At 44.6% G+C, this 18,195-nt stretch overlaps 1 protein-coding gene across 1 annotated transcript; it reads right to left on the reverse strand.

Annotated features, from left to right (window-relative positions):
• Window positions 1-300: 300 nt before the first annotated feature.
• On the reverse strand, window positions 301-1,206 carry LOC139737105 (uncharacterized). Its single transcript, XM_071647784.1, has one exon. The coding sequence runs from the start codon at window positions 1,204-1,206 to the stop codon at window positions 301-303; it is 906 nt and encodes a 301-aa protein (XP_071503885.1).
• Between the last annotated feature and the right edge of the window lie 16,989 nt (window positions 1,207-18,195).

An 18,195-nucleotide genomic window follows, 5' to 3' on the forward strand; every position in this document is an offset into this window, starting at 1 on the left:
CCATTTTGGGCAACATTTGGTTTTCGCGAAGAACTCACAAAGTTTTATTTGTACTTATGTGCTTCATGATCTCTGAATAAGTATTTCTTTGGGTTCCTTATGTTTCAAAATATATATTTATACATTAAGTGCGTATTGCGGTTACCTAATTTAAGGGTTATGAGAAAAGCAAGAAACGGCAGCCTTTTTTGACACCTCTTTGGATTTCTGAAAGCGGTTAAGTGCTTTATTTGTGTTTCAAAATCTCTGAAAAAGTATTATGTAGTTGGTTCCTTGTGACTCAAAATGTATATTTCGACATTAGGGTTTCATCATGTACATCCTCATGGCGAAGGCATCGTCTCCCACGAAAAAGTACGGCATAAGGTGGTCGTCATCATCATTGAGTAGAGGAGCTGGATCTGGGATGCCTAAAGTGCCAGCATCAATGCATTCCTTCAGTTCACTGTTGTTGTAGATCTGGGCATCAGATTGATGGCCAACCCCACCCACATCGATCCACATGAACTGGTACTTTGAATCTAAGAGAGCCATCAGGACAACCGAGAAGAACTGCTTGTAGTTGAAGTAAAGGCTGCCTGAGTTCTTGGGCTTCTGAATATGTATGTGCTTTCCATCCAAGGCTCCCAGACAGTGAGGAAGAGTCCATCTGGCTTCAAAATCACCTGCAACCTCAAGCCAGCCTTCATTGGTTGTGGGGAGGGAGATGACTTCTGCAGCATACTCGTCCACTATCGCTTTGGCTACATCAGGGACAAACTTCTGGATGGTTTCCTTGCCCACTCGGAAGTTGTAACCCAGCTCGGCATAGGTGGCCCCAGTGGTGAGATGGCGCAGGAAGACGCACAACTTGAGACCAGGGGGAATGGCCTTCCTGAAGTGGGTGTCCTTCTTCTGCAGGTGGGGTGTAAGCCTGATCAACAGCTCATCAAACATCTCTGGGGACAACCTGGTGTAGTTCTTGAACTTCCTCTTGTCATTCTCCCTCAGCTCATTCATGAGGGTATGGTACTGACCACGTTCGGCCCTCAGCTGTGGGTGGAGCATGGGTCTAAACCACCATTTGTGCTTCCTTTTCTTCTTACGAGGCTCTTCTTCTTCAGGATTGGCCACCATAAGTTGATAGGCAGTGGCCACCTCAGCATCTCTCATGATCTTCTGATGGAGCAGTATCATCACTCCAACATTATCAAAAGCCTCGGACATATCGAAATTGTAAATGTTTAGTAGAGATTTTGTTCATACAGCAGCTGAGGAGGTTCTGAACCAGGTAGTCGATGGGCAATATTTATATAGTCGGCAAGTAGCGCAAAGTGGCGGCAAGTTTAAACCAATTTTGCGACCTTTGGCACAAACTAATCACCAAGTGGCGCAAAGTAGCCGTCCATCGGCGGAAATGGCGCCAACATGGTGAAATTTGGAATCAAATGGCCGTGTAATGGTGCGAAGTGGCGCACCATTTGAAGCAAGGCAGGTGGCATTTGGCGCCCGCCATATGACACCCAGTTTATTCCACTTGGCGACACACATGCCGAGCGAACATTAATTCGGCGCCACAGCGAGCCACTACGCGCCAATCACATAATCTTTGGCGCGAACTGGCACCAACTGCCGCCGGCCCAGTGGACTCCTAGCATAAGGGCCGCACGCTGGAAAGGTGATTCTCTGTATCAAACTGAAGGGTACTGAGTGGCACACTGTAAGTGCATGAGTAGAAGCCAGCGAAGCTCGATAAAATGACCGCCTGTGCTGCATCTTACTGCATAAGGACAAATGTTTAGACTGCTGTCGACATAATCTGTCTGGATTTGGTTAGAAAATAACCGTTCTGGTGAGGAAATGAAATCCCTGCGATTATTTCTCAGGATTCACTTATCATCTTAAGACATTAATGACGGACAATGGAAGTGTTTCAGCCAGAATTTGTCCCGATAAAGCATTTTATGGTTCTGATTAAGGGTAGAAATAACAAATGAAATTTTGTTACATCGGGGGGCCCGTTTCATAAAACTTGTCATCAGTGACAAGTTGTCATAGATGTGACAAGCTACTGAAATCCTTGCATCTGATTGGCTAAGAGAAAATTTGTCATAGAAATGTGGCAGTTGTCACTGATAACAATAAGTTTTATGAAACGGGCCCCAGGTCTTTTTTCACTTAGTGGGGTCCCCGCTTAAGCGGTTCCCGATTGACAGATGAGCACTGTACCACAAATCCCTTGGAATGAAACCCTTGTTTCTTTGTTGTTCCATTCCTGTTTTCTTGTAAGGTATGATAAGAATTTATAGCAGAATTCAAAGAAAGGTGCAGTGTCATTTAGCATTCATTTTCTCTCCTTTTCAAATTCCATTATTAGCTTTTTGAATGACTGACTTGTCAGTGTTTCCCTTAGTTTTCTTTTTTTTAATACAAACCTTCTTCCCTCTCACGTTTGTCTGCTGCAGGATATATATGCCAAGTTCAAAGAATACCATGAGGATGAAGTGACAGTGATCAGTATGCAAGCTAGCAGTCTGCTGGCGGCAGAGTACAAGGCTCAGTCAGAGTATAACATCATTTTCCCAAGGGTAAGTCAAGTTAGCACAGATCCTTCTCTATTTCTCTATACCATCCACTCCTACATATCCCATAATCCCTGAATCGATCCCTTTGAATTATATTGTGCCAGATTTATCAGAGGATTTTCCACAACCAATATTATGTATTACAGTACTCCCTCGTATGCAGATCCCTAGTTGCATGCAATGTAAGAAACTCATAGAAATGAAAGCCCTTTGTACTCCTGTTTATATCTGGAACATGTCAAACTTTCCTCCCCAGTTTATCTTATGTGAACTCAAATAGTATGTCAGCTGCTATCATTAAGCAAGTATTAGGCAATTTCCAGTCTGTTAATTGCTCATTTTAACTCCACCAAGGGGGTGCAAATGTTTTCATCAGCATTGGTCTGTTTGGTTTGTATTTTTGCTAAATAACTCAAAAAGTTAGGAACAGATTTGAATGAAACTTGCAGGAAAAGTTGATAATGACACAAAGAATGAATGATTAAATTTTGGTAGTGATCCAGAAATTTTAATGGATTTTTGGAGGATTTTTAATCTTTTGGCAGATAGGGTCAATGAATTTCGGAGTTCAAGCTGTGTGTATTTGAGGCTTGCGTGCGCACTCTAAAGCACGTGTTCTGCTCCAGGAGGCGCTGTTCAGCTGGAAGCTGCACAGCGCGTGTATACACGTGAACGTCCATGGAAATGTTGACCGCTCAGCCACCATGGTAGAATCTGTGTCTAATTTTTTCAGTGGGCAAGAATGTATATTGAAGCGAGCGATTTTAGATTTCATGGGCTAACCAAAATGCCCACTGGATTAATAATAATAATAATAATAATAATACATTTATATAGCACATTTTCCATAAACATACATGTTCAAATACGCGTTACCAGTGGACTATTGATATTAACGGAACAAGTGGGTTTTTAGATGTTTTTTGAAGGTGACGAGAGATTGCTGGTTGCGGAGAGTTTTGGGTACTTGATTCCACAGTTTTAGAGTAGCAGATGAAAATGCTTTATCACCAATTGTGGTGATTACCACGGTAGTTGGTCACAACCAGCCATGTGTATTCAAATGCGCTTTAATCATGCATATATCTATCTTCTACTATCAGTACATCCGACCACCTATCTATTACAGTATGCTATTATTTCCTATAATTGCCCTTAGACCGAACTAAAAATTTGACACAAATGGCCTACCATACACCGCCCGTGTCCCCCGGGACGAACGCACGTAACCCGTCACCCGCCATGACACTTCCTTCTTTCCGTTCGCTTTCATACAAACCGGACGTGTTGGCATGATCGCTAGTGCAAATCCGTCTCCATCGACGTGAATCCGCAACAATCAAGCCAGTCGTTACCAATTTCTAACCTTTTGATTGTTGTTTCACGCTAGCATCTAGTATTTGTTACATTCTGTCGGCGAAAAAGGGGAGAATCAAGCCTTTTCTTCGGTTCTATACCGACCTGGTTTAGATTGCGCTGCCCCATACACTTGGTGTGTTGTGTGCACCGCGGTTTCAGAGCGTGGCTTGTGCTGGTTAAATTCTCTCCTTGTTCGCCTTGCCTACATTTGTACGGCATACTTGTTTATTTTTAGGTTTTCCTCCTCCTGGTGGACGTTTTTCGGTCTCAGGAGTTCATTTGGTAATGTTTCTCGCCGTTTGGCTAAGTCTAGAAACATCAAAGAAAATCTTTGCTGTGGCCCACTACCTTTCACCCGAGACCCTCTCCCCGGAGTTCCTGGCTCTAGGGGATTAAATGGGCAGGGTTAACCCCCTCCGCCGTAACGCCTTCCTCAAAGAGGGTAGGCGGTGGACTCGCGTGGCGGTCCTGACAAGGTCTACCATGCTGTTGGACTCCCTTCTGATGTCATTTCTGAACATCTGTGGACACAGTCCATGTGTGCCGCACTCTTTACTACCCACTGTCGCCAGGACCTAGCCCTCGAAGCCCTTGGTTTCCTGGCGAGGCAGAGGGCGCAGCTCACAAATGGGATGCCATTTGAAGGGCCGTTCCTCTCTTCTGGCCAGTTCGCTCCCCGTATCAAGGACGAGCTAACCCGATGCCAGCAGGCACGCGAGCTAGCGGGCTAGCTGCGATCAGTCCAGGCTCAGCCCGCCCATCCCTGGGGACCGCCCCGACTGCCTCCGGCGTCAGCTCCCCCGCATGTTCCGGTGACCATGCCTCCCCCGCAGGCGACCCGCCAGCCCAACTGCGGGCGCCATAGCTGCAGGGGTAGAGGCAAGCAGCGTGGGTCTACCCATCCGGCCATCAAGGGCTGGGGTTGCTTTTGACTCCTTTTCCCGAGCGCTTCAGGTGTTTTTCTACCTGGATGACCGGCTACTTGCAGCCAGCTCCCAGACCCTGCTCTCTCGCCAGCTGTCGTACCTTCTGAGAACAGTGCAAGCTCTGGGATTCCTCATAAACTGGGAGAAGTTGGAACTCATGCCTACACAGTGCCCGACCTTTCTGGGTGCGGTGATTGATATCCCCGGTAGCTGGCGCGCCCCAGCCCAGCTCGGGTGGCTACGATCGTGGGCGCTGCCCGCGGCGATAGCCAGGACCTGGCTTCAGTTCCTAGGGTACCTGGCAAGCCTGGTCGATGTGCTACCGGACTGCCAGCTGCACAAGCGACTGCTACAGATCCACTTTCTCAGGCACTACTGCCTGTCACAGGATCCCCTGGCAAGGCTGGTGCCCCTGTCCCCGGCCGCCCGCCTGCTCCTCAGGCAGTGATGCTGCCTGGAGTTCTTGAACAGGGGCAACCCTCTGCAGCCCCCGCAGCCCTCCATCAGTGACCACCGATGCCTCCAACATGGGATGGGGCGGGCCCTGTCAAAGGCCTGCATGCTTATGGGGATTGGTGCCGCTCAGCCACCCTCCCTCATATCGATGTACTGGAGTTCCAGGCTGTCACCTTAGCTCTCCGCCAGTTTCTGCTGCTGATCTGCAGCTGTTCTGTGTTGATACGCACGGACAACATCACCGCAGCGGTGTATGTCAACAAACAGGGAGGCACACACTCCATGTGCCTAAATGCCCTAGCAGCGGAACTGTGGAGGTGGTGCCATTGCATCGTACATACCAGGTCAGGACAACCTGATAGCAAACTTTTTGTCCAGGTCATGCAACTGCTGGTGCGTCAGCTTCCCCCACTCAATGTAGATCTGTTTGGCTCAGAGCTGAACGCGTAGCTGCCGATGTACTGCACGAGGGTGCAGGACCCGGCGGCCTGGTGGATGGATGCCTTCTCCTTCCAGTGGAAGGACTTCAGGGGCTATGCGTTCTGGCTGTTCGCTCTCACTTCCCGCATTCTGCGGAAGGTGAGGCAGGACCAAGCGTCCATCATCCTCATAGCACTGTGGTGGCCCAAGAGGATGTGGTTCCACGCTCCACCTGACTGCTTGGCCATTGTCAGGGAATCTGGAGCTCAGGCGGGCCTTTCAGAGCGTGCTGTGACATTTGTCGCTCGCAGCCGACGAGACTCCATCCAGGAATCGTATAATTCCCGTTTGGCTGGATACTTTAGCTGGTGTGAATCACACGGGGTGGTTCCCCGTTCTGCACCTCTAAGGGATGTTGCAGACTTTCTGATTTCGCTTGTCGATAAGGGTTTGACTGTGTCGACCATCCGTGGTTATCGTTCGGCTATCGCAGTCGTTCATGCCGGGTTCGCGGACGGGGCCAGTGTCTCAACTGCCCCCTTCCTGACTGGCCTGGTCCACGCTTTCTTTCTGGAGCGCCCCCCGACTTGGAGATTGCTCCTGTCGTGGAGCTTCCCTCAGGTGTTGGAGGCCCTTGCTAGGGCGCCTTTTGAGCCCCTCGCTCAGGCCTCCCTTAGAGATGTGACCATTAAAATGGTCTTTCTCTTGGCGATTGCCTCTGGTCAGCACTGCAGTGCCCTGCACACACTGTTGGTGGCGCTGGGGCATGTGCGTTGGGAACGCGCAGGGGTGCGCCTCATTCCCAACCCATCCTATGTGGTGAAGAACCAGACAGCTAGCTCCCAGCCAGTTGAGATTTATATCCAACCACTCTTCGGTGGTGGAGGATAAGGTCTGGTGTCCGGTGCACGCACTCAAGTACTACTGGGCGAAAGAGCCTTTCTCGCCGGCTTCGACAGACACTATTTCTAAGTGGATTGTTGCCGCCATCCGTGCGCCTGGCCCGGATGCCCTCTCGCCTGGCGTGTCGCCCTGTGCACACGATGCCAGGGGGATTAGTGCATCTTGGGCTCTGTTCAACGGCATGTCTGTTGAGGAGATTCAGAAGGCAGCTTACTGGCGCTCCCCGAACTCCTTCATCTCCTTTTATGTCCGGGACATCCCCGCCACAGTGCCCTCGTTCTCTCAGGCAGCCCTGCTGTCGGCGGCTCAGTCCCGCTAATACACCGCCCTTTGCAGCCAAGCCTCCTGCTTAGTCCATGTCGGTCTAGCATACTGTAACAGATAAGTGGTCGGATGTACTGATAGCAGATCATGAGGATCAGGCGTGATCCTCTTATCTACGAAGTACATATGACCACCTATCTGTTACAGTAGACATGTCGCAGAGCGACATGTCTGCGTGTCCTGGTTGCGGGTTTTCTCTTGGTGCGTGGAACTGGAGGAAGTCATGGCGGGTGACGGGTTATGTGCGTGCGTCCCGGGGGACACAGGCGGTGTATTGTAGGCCATTTGTGTCAAAATTTTTAGTTCGGGCTATGGGCAATTATAGGAAATAATAGCATACTGTAACAGATAAGTGGTCGTATGTACCTGGTAGATAAGAGGATCACGCCTGATCCTCATGATATACTTCTATATTGGGAAATTTGGCGATTTTAAGCATGCGTGTATGGGTGGAAATGAGCTGCTTGGCGAAGGTCGGCACTCTCCGAGTGCTTTTTTGGTTTCAACATGCCATAGTGTGGAACATTGCAGACAGTGGTTTTTAGTTGCAATGAAACTTTGTGCAAATGACCTTACAATCATGGTGCAACCTAACATTGATTTCTTTTTGATTGAGGTTTGTTTTTTCTAGACTTAGAATTTAAAGATTTATTAAAGTAATTGATTGGTTGTACCATTACATCATTGCAGTGTATTTAGATTTACTGAATGCTATGTATACATATGGCATGTTTGCCCAGAAACAGTAGTGGTTGATTAATGACCATTCATGTCATATATAAGCATTTGCAGAACGTGTGTATATGTGCCAGTAGCTACAGACAGATTGGTAACCGTAGCTTTTATGAATGACATCTGATCGTAAGAGAGCAATTGAATCTTTGTCCTGTAAATACATGACTTCGTTTGCTAGAATTGCGTACTATTTGCCTTAAAAAGTAGGAGACACTTTTTTACCTGTTGCATATCATACCAATTTTGCATTTTCACACCATGAAAGCAAGGTAAAATGAAAGCATATAATTGTGTGTTTAACAATCCTCCCTAAGTGATCACAGAGGTACCCCCATCACACCTACAGTATACTCTATTTAGCTTGTACTTCAAAATAATGCAGTATGTTCTATTCACAGCATCTTGACATACTTGAAAGCCATATTGCCAAAAGTCAGAAGGTCTGTTAATCTAGATGTCATCCTCAATGTGTTTCTCCGTAGGGGTATAAACAAGTCCTTTTTGACAACTTGTCAAGATTGTCCCACAGTCATCAGCAAACAGACTGTTCCTTTTATTTTTCCAAGAGCACTTTCTTGATGCACCCAGTGTGTGCTAAGAGCACAGCAGTCTTGTTTTCAGTGGCATTTAGATACAGGTAAGAGTCCCAATGTGCTCTCACAGTTAGAGGCCCATATGAAGGGGCTTGGTAACAGTTTGTTTTTTGTGCCAAAGAAAGTCTGCACTGGGCTCTGATCTGCCTAGTGGTATACTTGCTCAGAGGAGGTAGTTGAGGGTCTCCATCCCCTTGTAACTTGAAAAATGTCATCTGTTGATAAAGTATACAATGTCAGTTCTATACTAGGCTTCTGGTGGCTGTGCCCCCTTTTTGAGTCAATAAAGTCTCGCCTGATGGTTGTACAAGTTGACATTGATGTACACTGTACTTCTCTTGCCTTTCGAGGGTAAGACCTGGTTGTAGGCATTCGCAAGATAGGGGAAAGGTGACTGTCTGATTGTGAGAATTTTGAACGTTGTCAGCCTTGACCCAGCAAAGTTCAAGTACAGGCAAATAATCTGTAAATAAACAATACAATAAATAAATCGTATGAATTTTAGTCCTCTTCAAATAAAACAATAGCTCTTGCTTTTAAAAAGAAAGAAAGAGAGAAGTGAGTGCTAATAAAGAACAAAATGCCAGGCAAGTGATAAAAACATCTTCATTAATGACACAGTATCATATGGTTTGATCATTTCTTGTTGTCTACTCATTCATCCAACAATATAAATATATGTATAACATTTCTCAGTGAAGAGGCCATGGTGTGGGTGTATACCGTAAAACAAGGAAAGTTTGCATGCAAAAACGGCATGTATTGGAATATCAAGAAACATAAGAGAATAGTCAAACCTTAGTCAAATGGATAACAACTGAGAACGCTGTGCGTAGTTGCGAATGGGCATGTTCACACTTGCAGTTAATTTGTTAATATGGTGTTGTAAGGCTAAAGTGGAACGTTGCTAGGATGGTCACTTACTCACTTTACATTCAGCATTACAGTGTTTCTTTGTAATGAAGTGAAGTGCTGGCAAAGTCGGGGGTGATGTCAAAGGGGTGGTCAGTGCCTGGGCACCATTGGAGGCGTCCAGGTCAATCGTGGCCTGCAGGACACGGGTGCTCTGGTGTCCTAGCTGCATCCGGAGCATAGCAGCACTGACCGGCATCGGGGTCGAAGTCGGTGGCATAGTAGCGCTGACCAGTGACGGGCCGAAGTTGGCGGCATAGCAGCACTGACCAGACGTCACTGACTGGTGATGGGCCGAAATTATCAGGGTAGCAGCACTCACCAATGTGTGTGCCAGGGTTAGCGGTGTAGCAGCACAGGCCGACATCAGAACAGGTCAGCAGCGTAGTGACACTGGCCAATGTCAGGGCTGGAGTTGGCAGTGTAGTAGCACCAGGAGGCTCGAAGAAGTGGCTGTCAGGTCACCATGCTGTGCGTATGGTGCTTTCCCAGTGTATAAACGGTATGCAGTGCAAGTTGTGGAGTTTAGATTTGCTGCAGTTATTTTCTGGGAACAGGCGCCTCAAGTACATTTGTCTCACAAAATGTATCGGTCCCAATTTTGTATTTGGTTCCCATGCAAAACCACACTGTGCACAGCAATTCAGTGACAACAGTGCTGAGCTGAAAAAAAACAATGTTTCCACTGGTGTATACACATGAATGTCCATGGAAATGTCGACCGCTCGGCCGCCATGGTAGAATCTGTGTCTAATTCTTTCAATGGGCGAGATGAAGCAAGCAAATTTAGATTTCATAGGTTAACCAAAATGCCCACTGGATTACCACGATAGTTGGTCACAACCGATCATGTGTATTCAAATGTGCTTTAATCGTGCATAGATGATAAATCGTGAATATGCCATTTGAATATTCACTGTGGGCGTACAGCTGTTCATGGCCTAGTTGAAAGCCAGCTAACAGCCAAAAGTAGCTTTTTGTCTGTGATGAAATAAACAAACAAACAAAGAACATCTGTCCACATCTTGCGTGCTTAGAATTGTGGCAATATACCAAGCATATAAGGGAGATAACAGGCATGAATGCTTCAAATTCATCTCAGCATCAGGCTTCATAGTAATACAACTTTGTTGTTCAAATTCTTTGCAGCAAAATGGTGTCAAAATAACTATTGACCCAAGTATGAAAAAATGAATATCTTTACCTTCTCAGAATATTATGTTGGCTTTCATTTTCATTTACATTTTTTATTCATTGCCCCTTCCCCCTCCCCTTATCAGGAATAGCTCATTCATCAAAGAGAGACCACTGTCTGGCCTCATCTCACATGCAGTGTGTTTCCCCCCCAAAAAAAACAAAACAAAAAACAAAAAACAAAAAACAACAACAACAACACTCAATCAATCAACTTTCTGCATTGATAACTCTCAAAATTATTAATCAAGCTAAATGCTATCTCAGGATATGAAACTATACTTGTTACCTACCACTTGCGGAAAATCCCACTCAATTTGATTCAATGATCACAGACAAAATTGTATCTTCCTAATGCATGTCATGGGTCCATTACTTCAAAGTTTAGCACTTAGATGCTGTTGGCATGCATATAAATCAAAACATTTTGCCCACATCTGACAGGGCAACTAACATAATTGCATGAATTCAGATTCTGCAGATAACACTACATCAATATGTAAATCCTGGTTGCAAACTGTTACTTTTAGTTTCATTCCAAATTTTCTTATTTTCAACAAATACTGTTCTATTCTGTCAGATGTCTTGAGTTATGTTTATTTTATTTGTTATGATTGTTATCTTGTAAGTGTTTGTTTACAGGGCCCTCTGGGTTGGTACTTGATTACTGACAGGGCCGCCCTGTATAAATAAAATGAAATAAATAAATAAGATAGATAAATGACTGTAGGTACAGTACTCTCCGCATAATCGGGTAGGCTCGGGCAGAGCATTTCTTACCCAATTAAGCGGAGTACCCGATTAACAGAAGATCACGTCTTATTCACAATTGACACAAACAATGTGTATGCATACATGCATCGTACACTGCACCAAACACCTACACTGTATGCTTTATACGCGTGCTTATATACGTGTACCATACACTTGCTCAGTCACGAGCAATAATTTCAATCTTTTTATGGACAAACATGTCTTCAGAAAACTTTGTCGTTTGACTATAGACTCCTCGCTAACACGCAGGCATTTTCCGAAATGAACACGTCTCTTTACGTGCACTAGTCACGTAGAACCTCGGGTTACATTTCGGAAAGTGACTGGGGAAAAGCAAAATTATGGAACTGGTGCATGGCCTGATTTTCATTGCAAACTTCTCGTATGGTGAATGTTGTTGCGGAGCAAGGGAGGAGAGCAAGTGTGTTCAACTCCTCTCTGTCATTTATCATTGGGGCGATTTGTTTCAGAGTAGATTATTTAAGGCTCCATATACACAAGTGTATATATACTGTAATTGATTTTCTTTACTTCCTGTCACCACGTTTACGATAGAACAGAAGGTATTCATTGTAATTTTGTTTTTCAGAAGTAGGGAGAGCACTGACGAGACTCAACGACAGTATCGACAGGCGTTTGACTTTACACAGATACTGCCAGAGGCTGAATAAAGACTAGCTGTGATAGTGGAATTTCTCATGAATGAATAATGAAGCATTCAAACCCTGGCCATTGTTCAGGACCATTGTCAGGGTGTTAACCACATACTCCCATACACACCCATTGACCCGTGTGCAAAGTGAAATTTTGTACAGAGGGTTGAAAATAGAGCAAAGTCTGGAACCTAACTGTGAAATTAATCATGGATTTCATGAAACTTATTTATGCTTTCATATTTAAACCACCTTCAACCAAATTGTACACTATTCAGCTATCACTCATATCAATGACAGTGTTATCTGATATATAGTTTTTGAATTATCAAGAATCAAAAGTGGGAAATGTTTTTTGAAACACCTAGTATAATGTTTTGCACTGTAATGAACTGTGACAATGGCAAGATATTGACAGGGATTGAATGCCAATTATGAACATGGTGATAAGTTATCAATACCCTTACCTTACTAGACATCATATAAGTGAGTGATTGATCAACATTCATTTTGCAGGGGTGGTAATTTTTTATAAAGAAGGTAATTTTAATTTGATAGGAGGTAAGACCATTGCGAGGGAGCAAAGCGACCGAGGGGGGGGGGGAGCTTTCGGGATTTTTAACAAGAAATTGTGCAATCTGGGGGGCATTTCATGAAGCATTTCGTCCGACAAAGTTGTCGAACAAACTTGCTCTCAGCCAATCAGTTGCAAGGATTTCAGTAGCTTGTAACAGTTTGTCAGAAAAATATCCGATCAAACTGCTTCATGAAATGCCCCCCTGGTGCATACCTAAGAAGAAAATTTGAAGAACTTTTTTCTTACCTTGTATTATGCATATTGTGTAATCAACACACATACTGTTCATGTTTATTGCAAACAATCACATTGGCCGATTATGCACAGTCCAAAATCTAGGAAATTTCAGATTAGTATCCAGATCTAGATCTAAGCTAGGAACTATAGCAGGGCTGTACACTAACCCATTTTTTTCTGCCGGTCCGACCTGTCTCTGTGGGACCAGTAAATACCCCGTTTTACCAATTTTTTATTGGTCCAAACAGAACATTTTCTGGTCAACAACAACCTCAAAAAGCATTTGTAGCAGTTTCCAATATCCATGTATTATATTGTCTGGTATTCTGGCTGCTGTAAATTACGCTGTCTGGCAACCCCAGCATTTTGTCAACGTCCACGCGAACTTTTTTTGTGCGCCGACACAAGACAGGTGCGCACTACATTCTTCGCCTTTGTCATCGTGCCGAGGTACGCGTAACTCACATTCCAACAGTAGTCGGATTTCCATAAACACACCTCTTGTTTTGCTGTCATGGACACGAACTACCAATTAGTTGCGAGCTGTGCATTTTCACCAGCCAATTACTACTCTCAAAGCTCCTGTCCGTGACGACTTTTCTCCAACCACGCTGTTTCATTTTCCACGCTTCCTCACTTCACGATTAGCTTTCATCCTAAGAGCACATTCTAATCGTTGGAGTCACGTCTGCATATTACATCACGTCCGTATATTACATTACTCCCCACGTCTTTTCTTGCGGACGACACCTCGCGCCGTGGACTGTCATTACATATGGATTATACTCAACACGGATTATTACACTTTCTCGGATTTTATACTTCGCGATATTCGCTACTTTTTACATCGCGACTCGCCCTTTCTTCAGGCTCTACACTCCAATCTGGGGATTTTTACATCGCTTTTGATCATTTGCAAATTGATTTGTTCATACGGAAAGGAAGAAGAAGAAGAAGTAAAAAGAGAAGGGATTGAAATACGGTTTTTAATTTCCTTCGGAAAATCTCTTCGCATATCTTGTTTGCGTTCTTGAAAGTACACTGCAGGGTCGAATAGAGTGAAATGCGTTACTTAACTTGCTGCGCATTTCACACTCTTGGTGCTGGATTGCGATGATTTCATGAATTCCCGCTATCGCCAATGACATAAAAAGTACCCCGAAGTGGCTTTTTCGTCAAGATTTAGTACACTTCATGGGCAAGGGCACTTCCGGCGCGGGGCATATTTTGCACAGCGCTAGCATGTGCATACGTGTACCTTACCTATAGCGCCGCGCCGACCACGGATACTAGTACAGTATATAGTCGGCTGTACCGCCCGAGCCAGCGAGTGGCCAGGCCTGTCATACACTAGCTGGTTGGCCTTGCATTATAGCATGCACCACTGCATGCATAAGCTAACACATACCAGTACATTGTACTGCTTGATCATGCGATCGATGTGCACATCACTGATCAGTCATCTCTGCATACGCTGAAAATATGCTGGAAAATATTCACCCACCTGGATGTCGTCATGGAATGCCCATCTTTTTAGCTCACCGCTCAAGTGAGCTATGGCGATCGCTCTTCGTCCGGCGTCCGGCGTGCGTCGTCCGGCGTGCATCGTGCGTAAACCTTTTACATTTTCATCTTTTTCTTGAGAACCCCATGACCAATTTTCACCAAACTTGGCAGGTAGCATCCCTAGGGGATTAGGATCTCAATTTGTTCAAATGGGCACCATGGCCCACCTGGGGGACCCCAGGGGGGCCCAAACACCCTAAAATTAAGGAATCTTTAAAAATCTTCTTCTCTAGAACCAGAAGTGATAGGGCTTAGTTGATACTATGAGTAAGTACATTGATGACTGTAGTTTCAAGTTTGTTCATGGGGGAATCAGGGGTGCCCCCCCCCCTCCTTTGGGACCCAGGGAGGGGGGTGGGGAGGGGTCCTAATGGGGCCTAAATTGTACATTTTCATCTTCACTTTGAGATTGCCATGTCTGATTTTCACCAAACTTGGTAGGTAGCATCCCTCGGGGGATAGGATCTCAATTTGTTCAAATGGGCACCATGGCCCAGCTGGGGGTTCCCCAGGGGGCCCAAACCCCCTAAAATTAAGGAATCTTTAAAAATCTTCTCTAGAACCAGAATTGATAGAGCTTAGATAATACTATGACTTAGTACATTGATGACTGTAGTTGCAAGTTTGTTCATGGGGTTGGTGGATTCAGGGGTGCCCCCCTCCCTTGGGACCCAGGAGGGGATGGGGAGAAGTCCTACAGTTGTAATGGAGCCTGAATTGTACATGTTTATCTTCTTCTTGAAAACCTCATGATGAATTTTGACCAAACTTAGCAGGTAGCATCACTAGGGGGATAGAATCTCAATTTCTTCAAATGGGCACCATTTCCCTCTTGAGGGCCCCTTGGGGGCCCTCCCCCCCCCCCCCCCCCCCCATTAAGGAATATTTAATATCTTCTACTGTAGAACCAGAAATGATAAAGCATAGTTAATACCATGAGTTTGTACATTGGTGACTTTAGTTCCAAGTTTGTTCATTGCAGATCCAGGGCTGCCTGCCCCCCCCCCCCCCACCCTGGAGTTGAGGGGGGGGGGGGGGGAGATCCATATCCAGACCTAAGTTTCCAATGTTCTCAGGTAAGAGTGTGCAAGAATGCATGAAAGGTGAAATTGCGATACTCGGGTGAGCGCATGACCCCCGGGTCTCTTGTTTTATTTGTTCTCTGTCGAAGTGTCGCGAACACAATCGGGAACGAACCGTGATCTCGAACTTATCCTGTCTCCGAAGCAATTTCTTCTGAGCAAGTACGTACTACAACTACTAGTAAGTCGCGCACGCACGTACTGCGCTGTGGAGTCACCAGCAAACGTCACCCACGCGGCCATGTCACGTCTCGCATGCCAGTAAGGGTCCTATTTCTGTAGAATTTTTTCATTTATTGTCGTGCAAACAACACGTGGCAGCTTTGCAGCAACAACCAATAGTCGTATTTACAGTAAGTTCTGAAGAATGGAGAAATTTCAAATCATATTAAAGCTGAAATTCAAGTCGAGAAAACAGGAAGTACACGGAGAATACAGTCAGTTGTGTGTGTAAATAGCATTAGTCACGTATTACGCGCATACGAACGGAAGTGACTTTGCTACCGGACTATCCCGTAATGCACTGTAAATGACGCTTAAGTCAACATCCGGGGACTTTTTACGTCATTGGCGATAGCGAGAATTATTTTAGTTGTAGTATTTTCTGATGCACGCGCCAGAAGGGGTTCTTTATTTTTCTCCCGATAATCTCTTCGCATTTGTGCATGCGTTCTTCAAAAGTATTCTATACGGCAGGGCCGAATTCGCGATCCTTTATGCGCCTATTTCTACCTCAAATATCAGTGGGATTTTGACGATTTCATGAATTACTTTAGCTGTAATCTTTTATAATGCACGCGCCAAAAGGGATTGAAAATGGGTCCTTTATTTTTTCTCGATAAACTCTTCGAATTTCGTTAATGCGTTCTTAAAAGATATACGACACTGCCGAATTCACGATTCCTTTTGCGCCTATTTCTACCTCAAATATCAGCGGGATTGTGACAATTTCATGAATCATTTTAGCTGTAGTATTTTCTGATGCACGCGCCAGAAGGAGTTCTTTATTTTTCTCCCGATAATCTTTTCATATTTGTGCATGCGTTCTTCAAAGGTATATAAGGCTCATCCGAATTCGCGACCCTTTTTGCACCTATTTCTACCTCAAATATCAGCGGGATCGTGACAAGTTTATGATTTACTTCGGCTGTAATCTTTTAAAATGCACGCGCCAAAAGGGATTGAAAATGGGTCCTTTATTTTTTCTTGATAAACTCTTCGAATTTCGTTAATGCGTTCTTAAAAGATATACAGAGACTCCAACTCTCCCGTTTTCGACCGGAGATCTCCCGCCGAAAACCCATCTTTGCAAAATCTCCCGTTCTCCCGTTTGAAATTTAATTTCTCCCGCCCTGGCTCTTTGTCTCCCGTTGGAAAGGATTTCTTACATATTTCTATCGTATGTTGAAAAAATAAGCCTTAGATAGCACCAGAGAGCATCTAGAACCCTGGGAATTTCGCGCTTCACACACATCAACTTTGAGTCTCCCGTTTGCCAGGGATTTCAGCCGGGAGAATCTCCAGATCAGAAGGTACTTTGGGTTGGAGTCTCTGGATATACGACACGGCCGAATTCACGATTCTTTTTGTGCCTATTTCTACCTCAAATATCAGCGGGATTGTGATGATATCATGAACTACTTCGGATGTAATCTTTTGTGATCCACGCGCCAAAAGGAGTTGGAAATGTGTCCTTAATTTTTTTTCCGATAAGCTCTTCGCATTTCGTAAATCCGTCCTCTCGGATTAGAAGATATGACACGGCCAAATTCATGATTCTTTTTGCGCCTATTGTTTCCTCAAACTTCAACGGGATTGCGATGATTTCATGAATTATTTCGGCTGTAATCTTTTGTGATGCACGCACCAGAAGGGTTGAAAATGCGTTCTTTATTTTTCTACCGATAATCTCTTAGCATTTGTGCAAGCGTTCTTGAAAGGTACAGGGCATGCAGTGCTGAATTCATGATCCTTTTTTGCGCCTAGTTCTATCTCAAATATCAGCGGGATTGTGATGATTTCATGAATTAAAACGGTTGTAATCTTTTGTGATGCACGCACCAGAAGGGTTGAAAATGCGTTCTTTATTTTTCTACCAATAATCTCTTCGCATTTGTGCATGCGTTTCTGAAAAATGCACGGTATGCAGGGCCAAATTCGAGATCCTTTTTGCGCCTATTGTTTCCTCAAATTTCAACGGGGTTGCGATGGTTTCATGGATTATTATTCGGCTGTAATCTTAATGATGCACGCTCCAGGAGGGGTAAAAATGTGTCCTTAATTTTTTTCCGATAAACTCTACGAATTTTGTAAATGCGTTTTTAAAAGATATACAAAATGGCCAAATTCATGATCCTTTGTGCACCTATTTCTACCTCAAATATCAGCGGGATTGTGACAATTTCATGAATTACACCGGCTGTAATCTTTTACGAAGTGTGCGCCAGAAGGGGTTGAAAATGTATCCCTAATTCTTTCCCGATAAACTCTTAGCATTTCGTAAATTGCGTTCTTAAAAGATATACGACAATGCGGAATTCATCATTCTTTTTGCGCCTTTTGTTTCCTCAAATTTCAACAAGATTGCGATGTTATTTTCATGAATTATTATTCGGCTGTAATCTTTCAAAAGGCATTGAAAATTTCTCTTTAATTTTTCTCCCGATAATCTCTTTGCATTTCATACATGCGCTCTTAAAAGGTATACGACATGGCCGAATTCATGATCCTTTTTGGGACTATTTCTACCTCAAAATCAGCGGGATTGCAATGATTTCATGAATTATTTCGGCTGTAATCTTTTGTGATGCATGCAGCAGAAGGGTTGAGAATGCATTCTTTATTTTTCTCCTGAAAATCCCTTTGCATTTTGCATGCGTTTTTTGAAAAATTCACAGCATGCAAGGCCGAATTCGAGATC

Source organism: Diadema antillarum, unplaced genomic scaffold (assembly GCF_040938485.1).
Source record: "Diadema antillarum isolate AM-2024a unplaced genomic scaffold, OU_Dant_1.0 seq00000682_RagTag, whole genome shotgun sequence".
NCBI lineage: Eukaryota > Metazoa > Echinodermata > Echinoidea > Diadematoida > Diadematidae > Diadema > Diadema antillarum.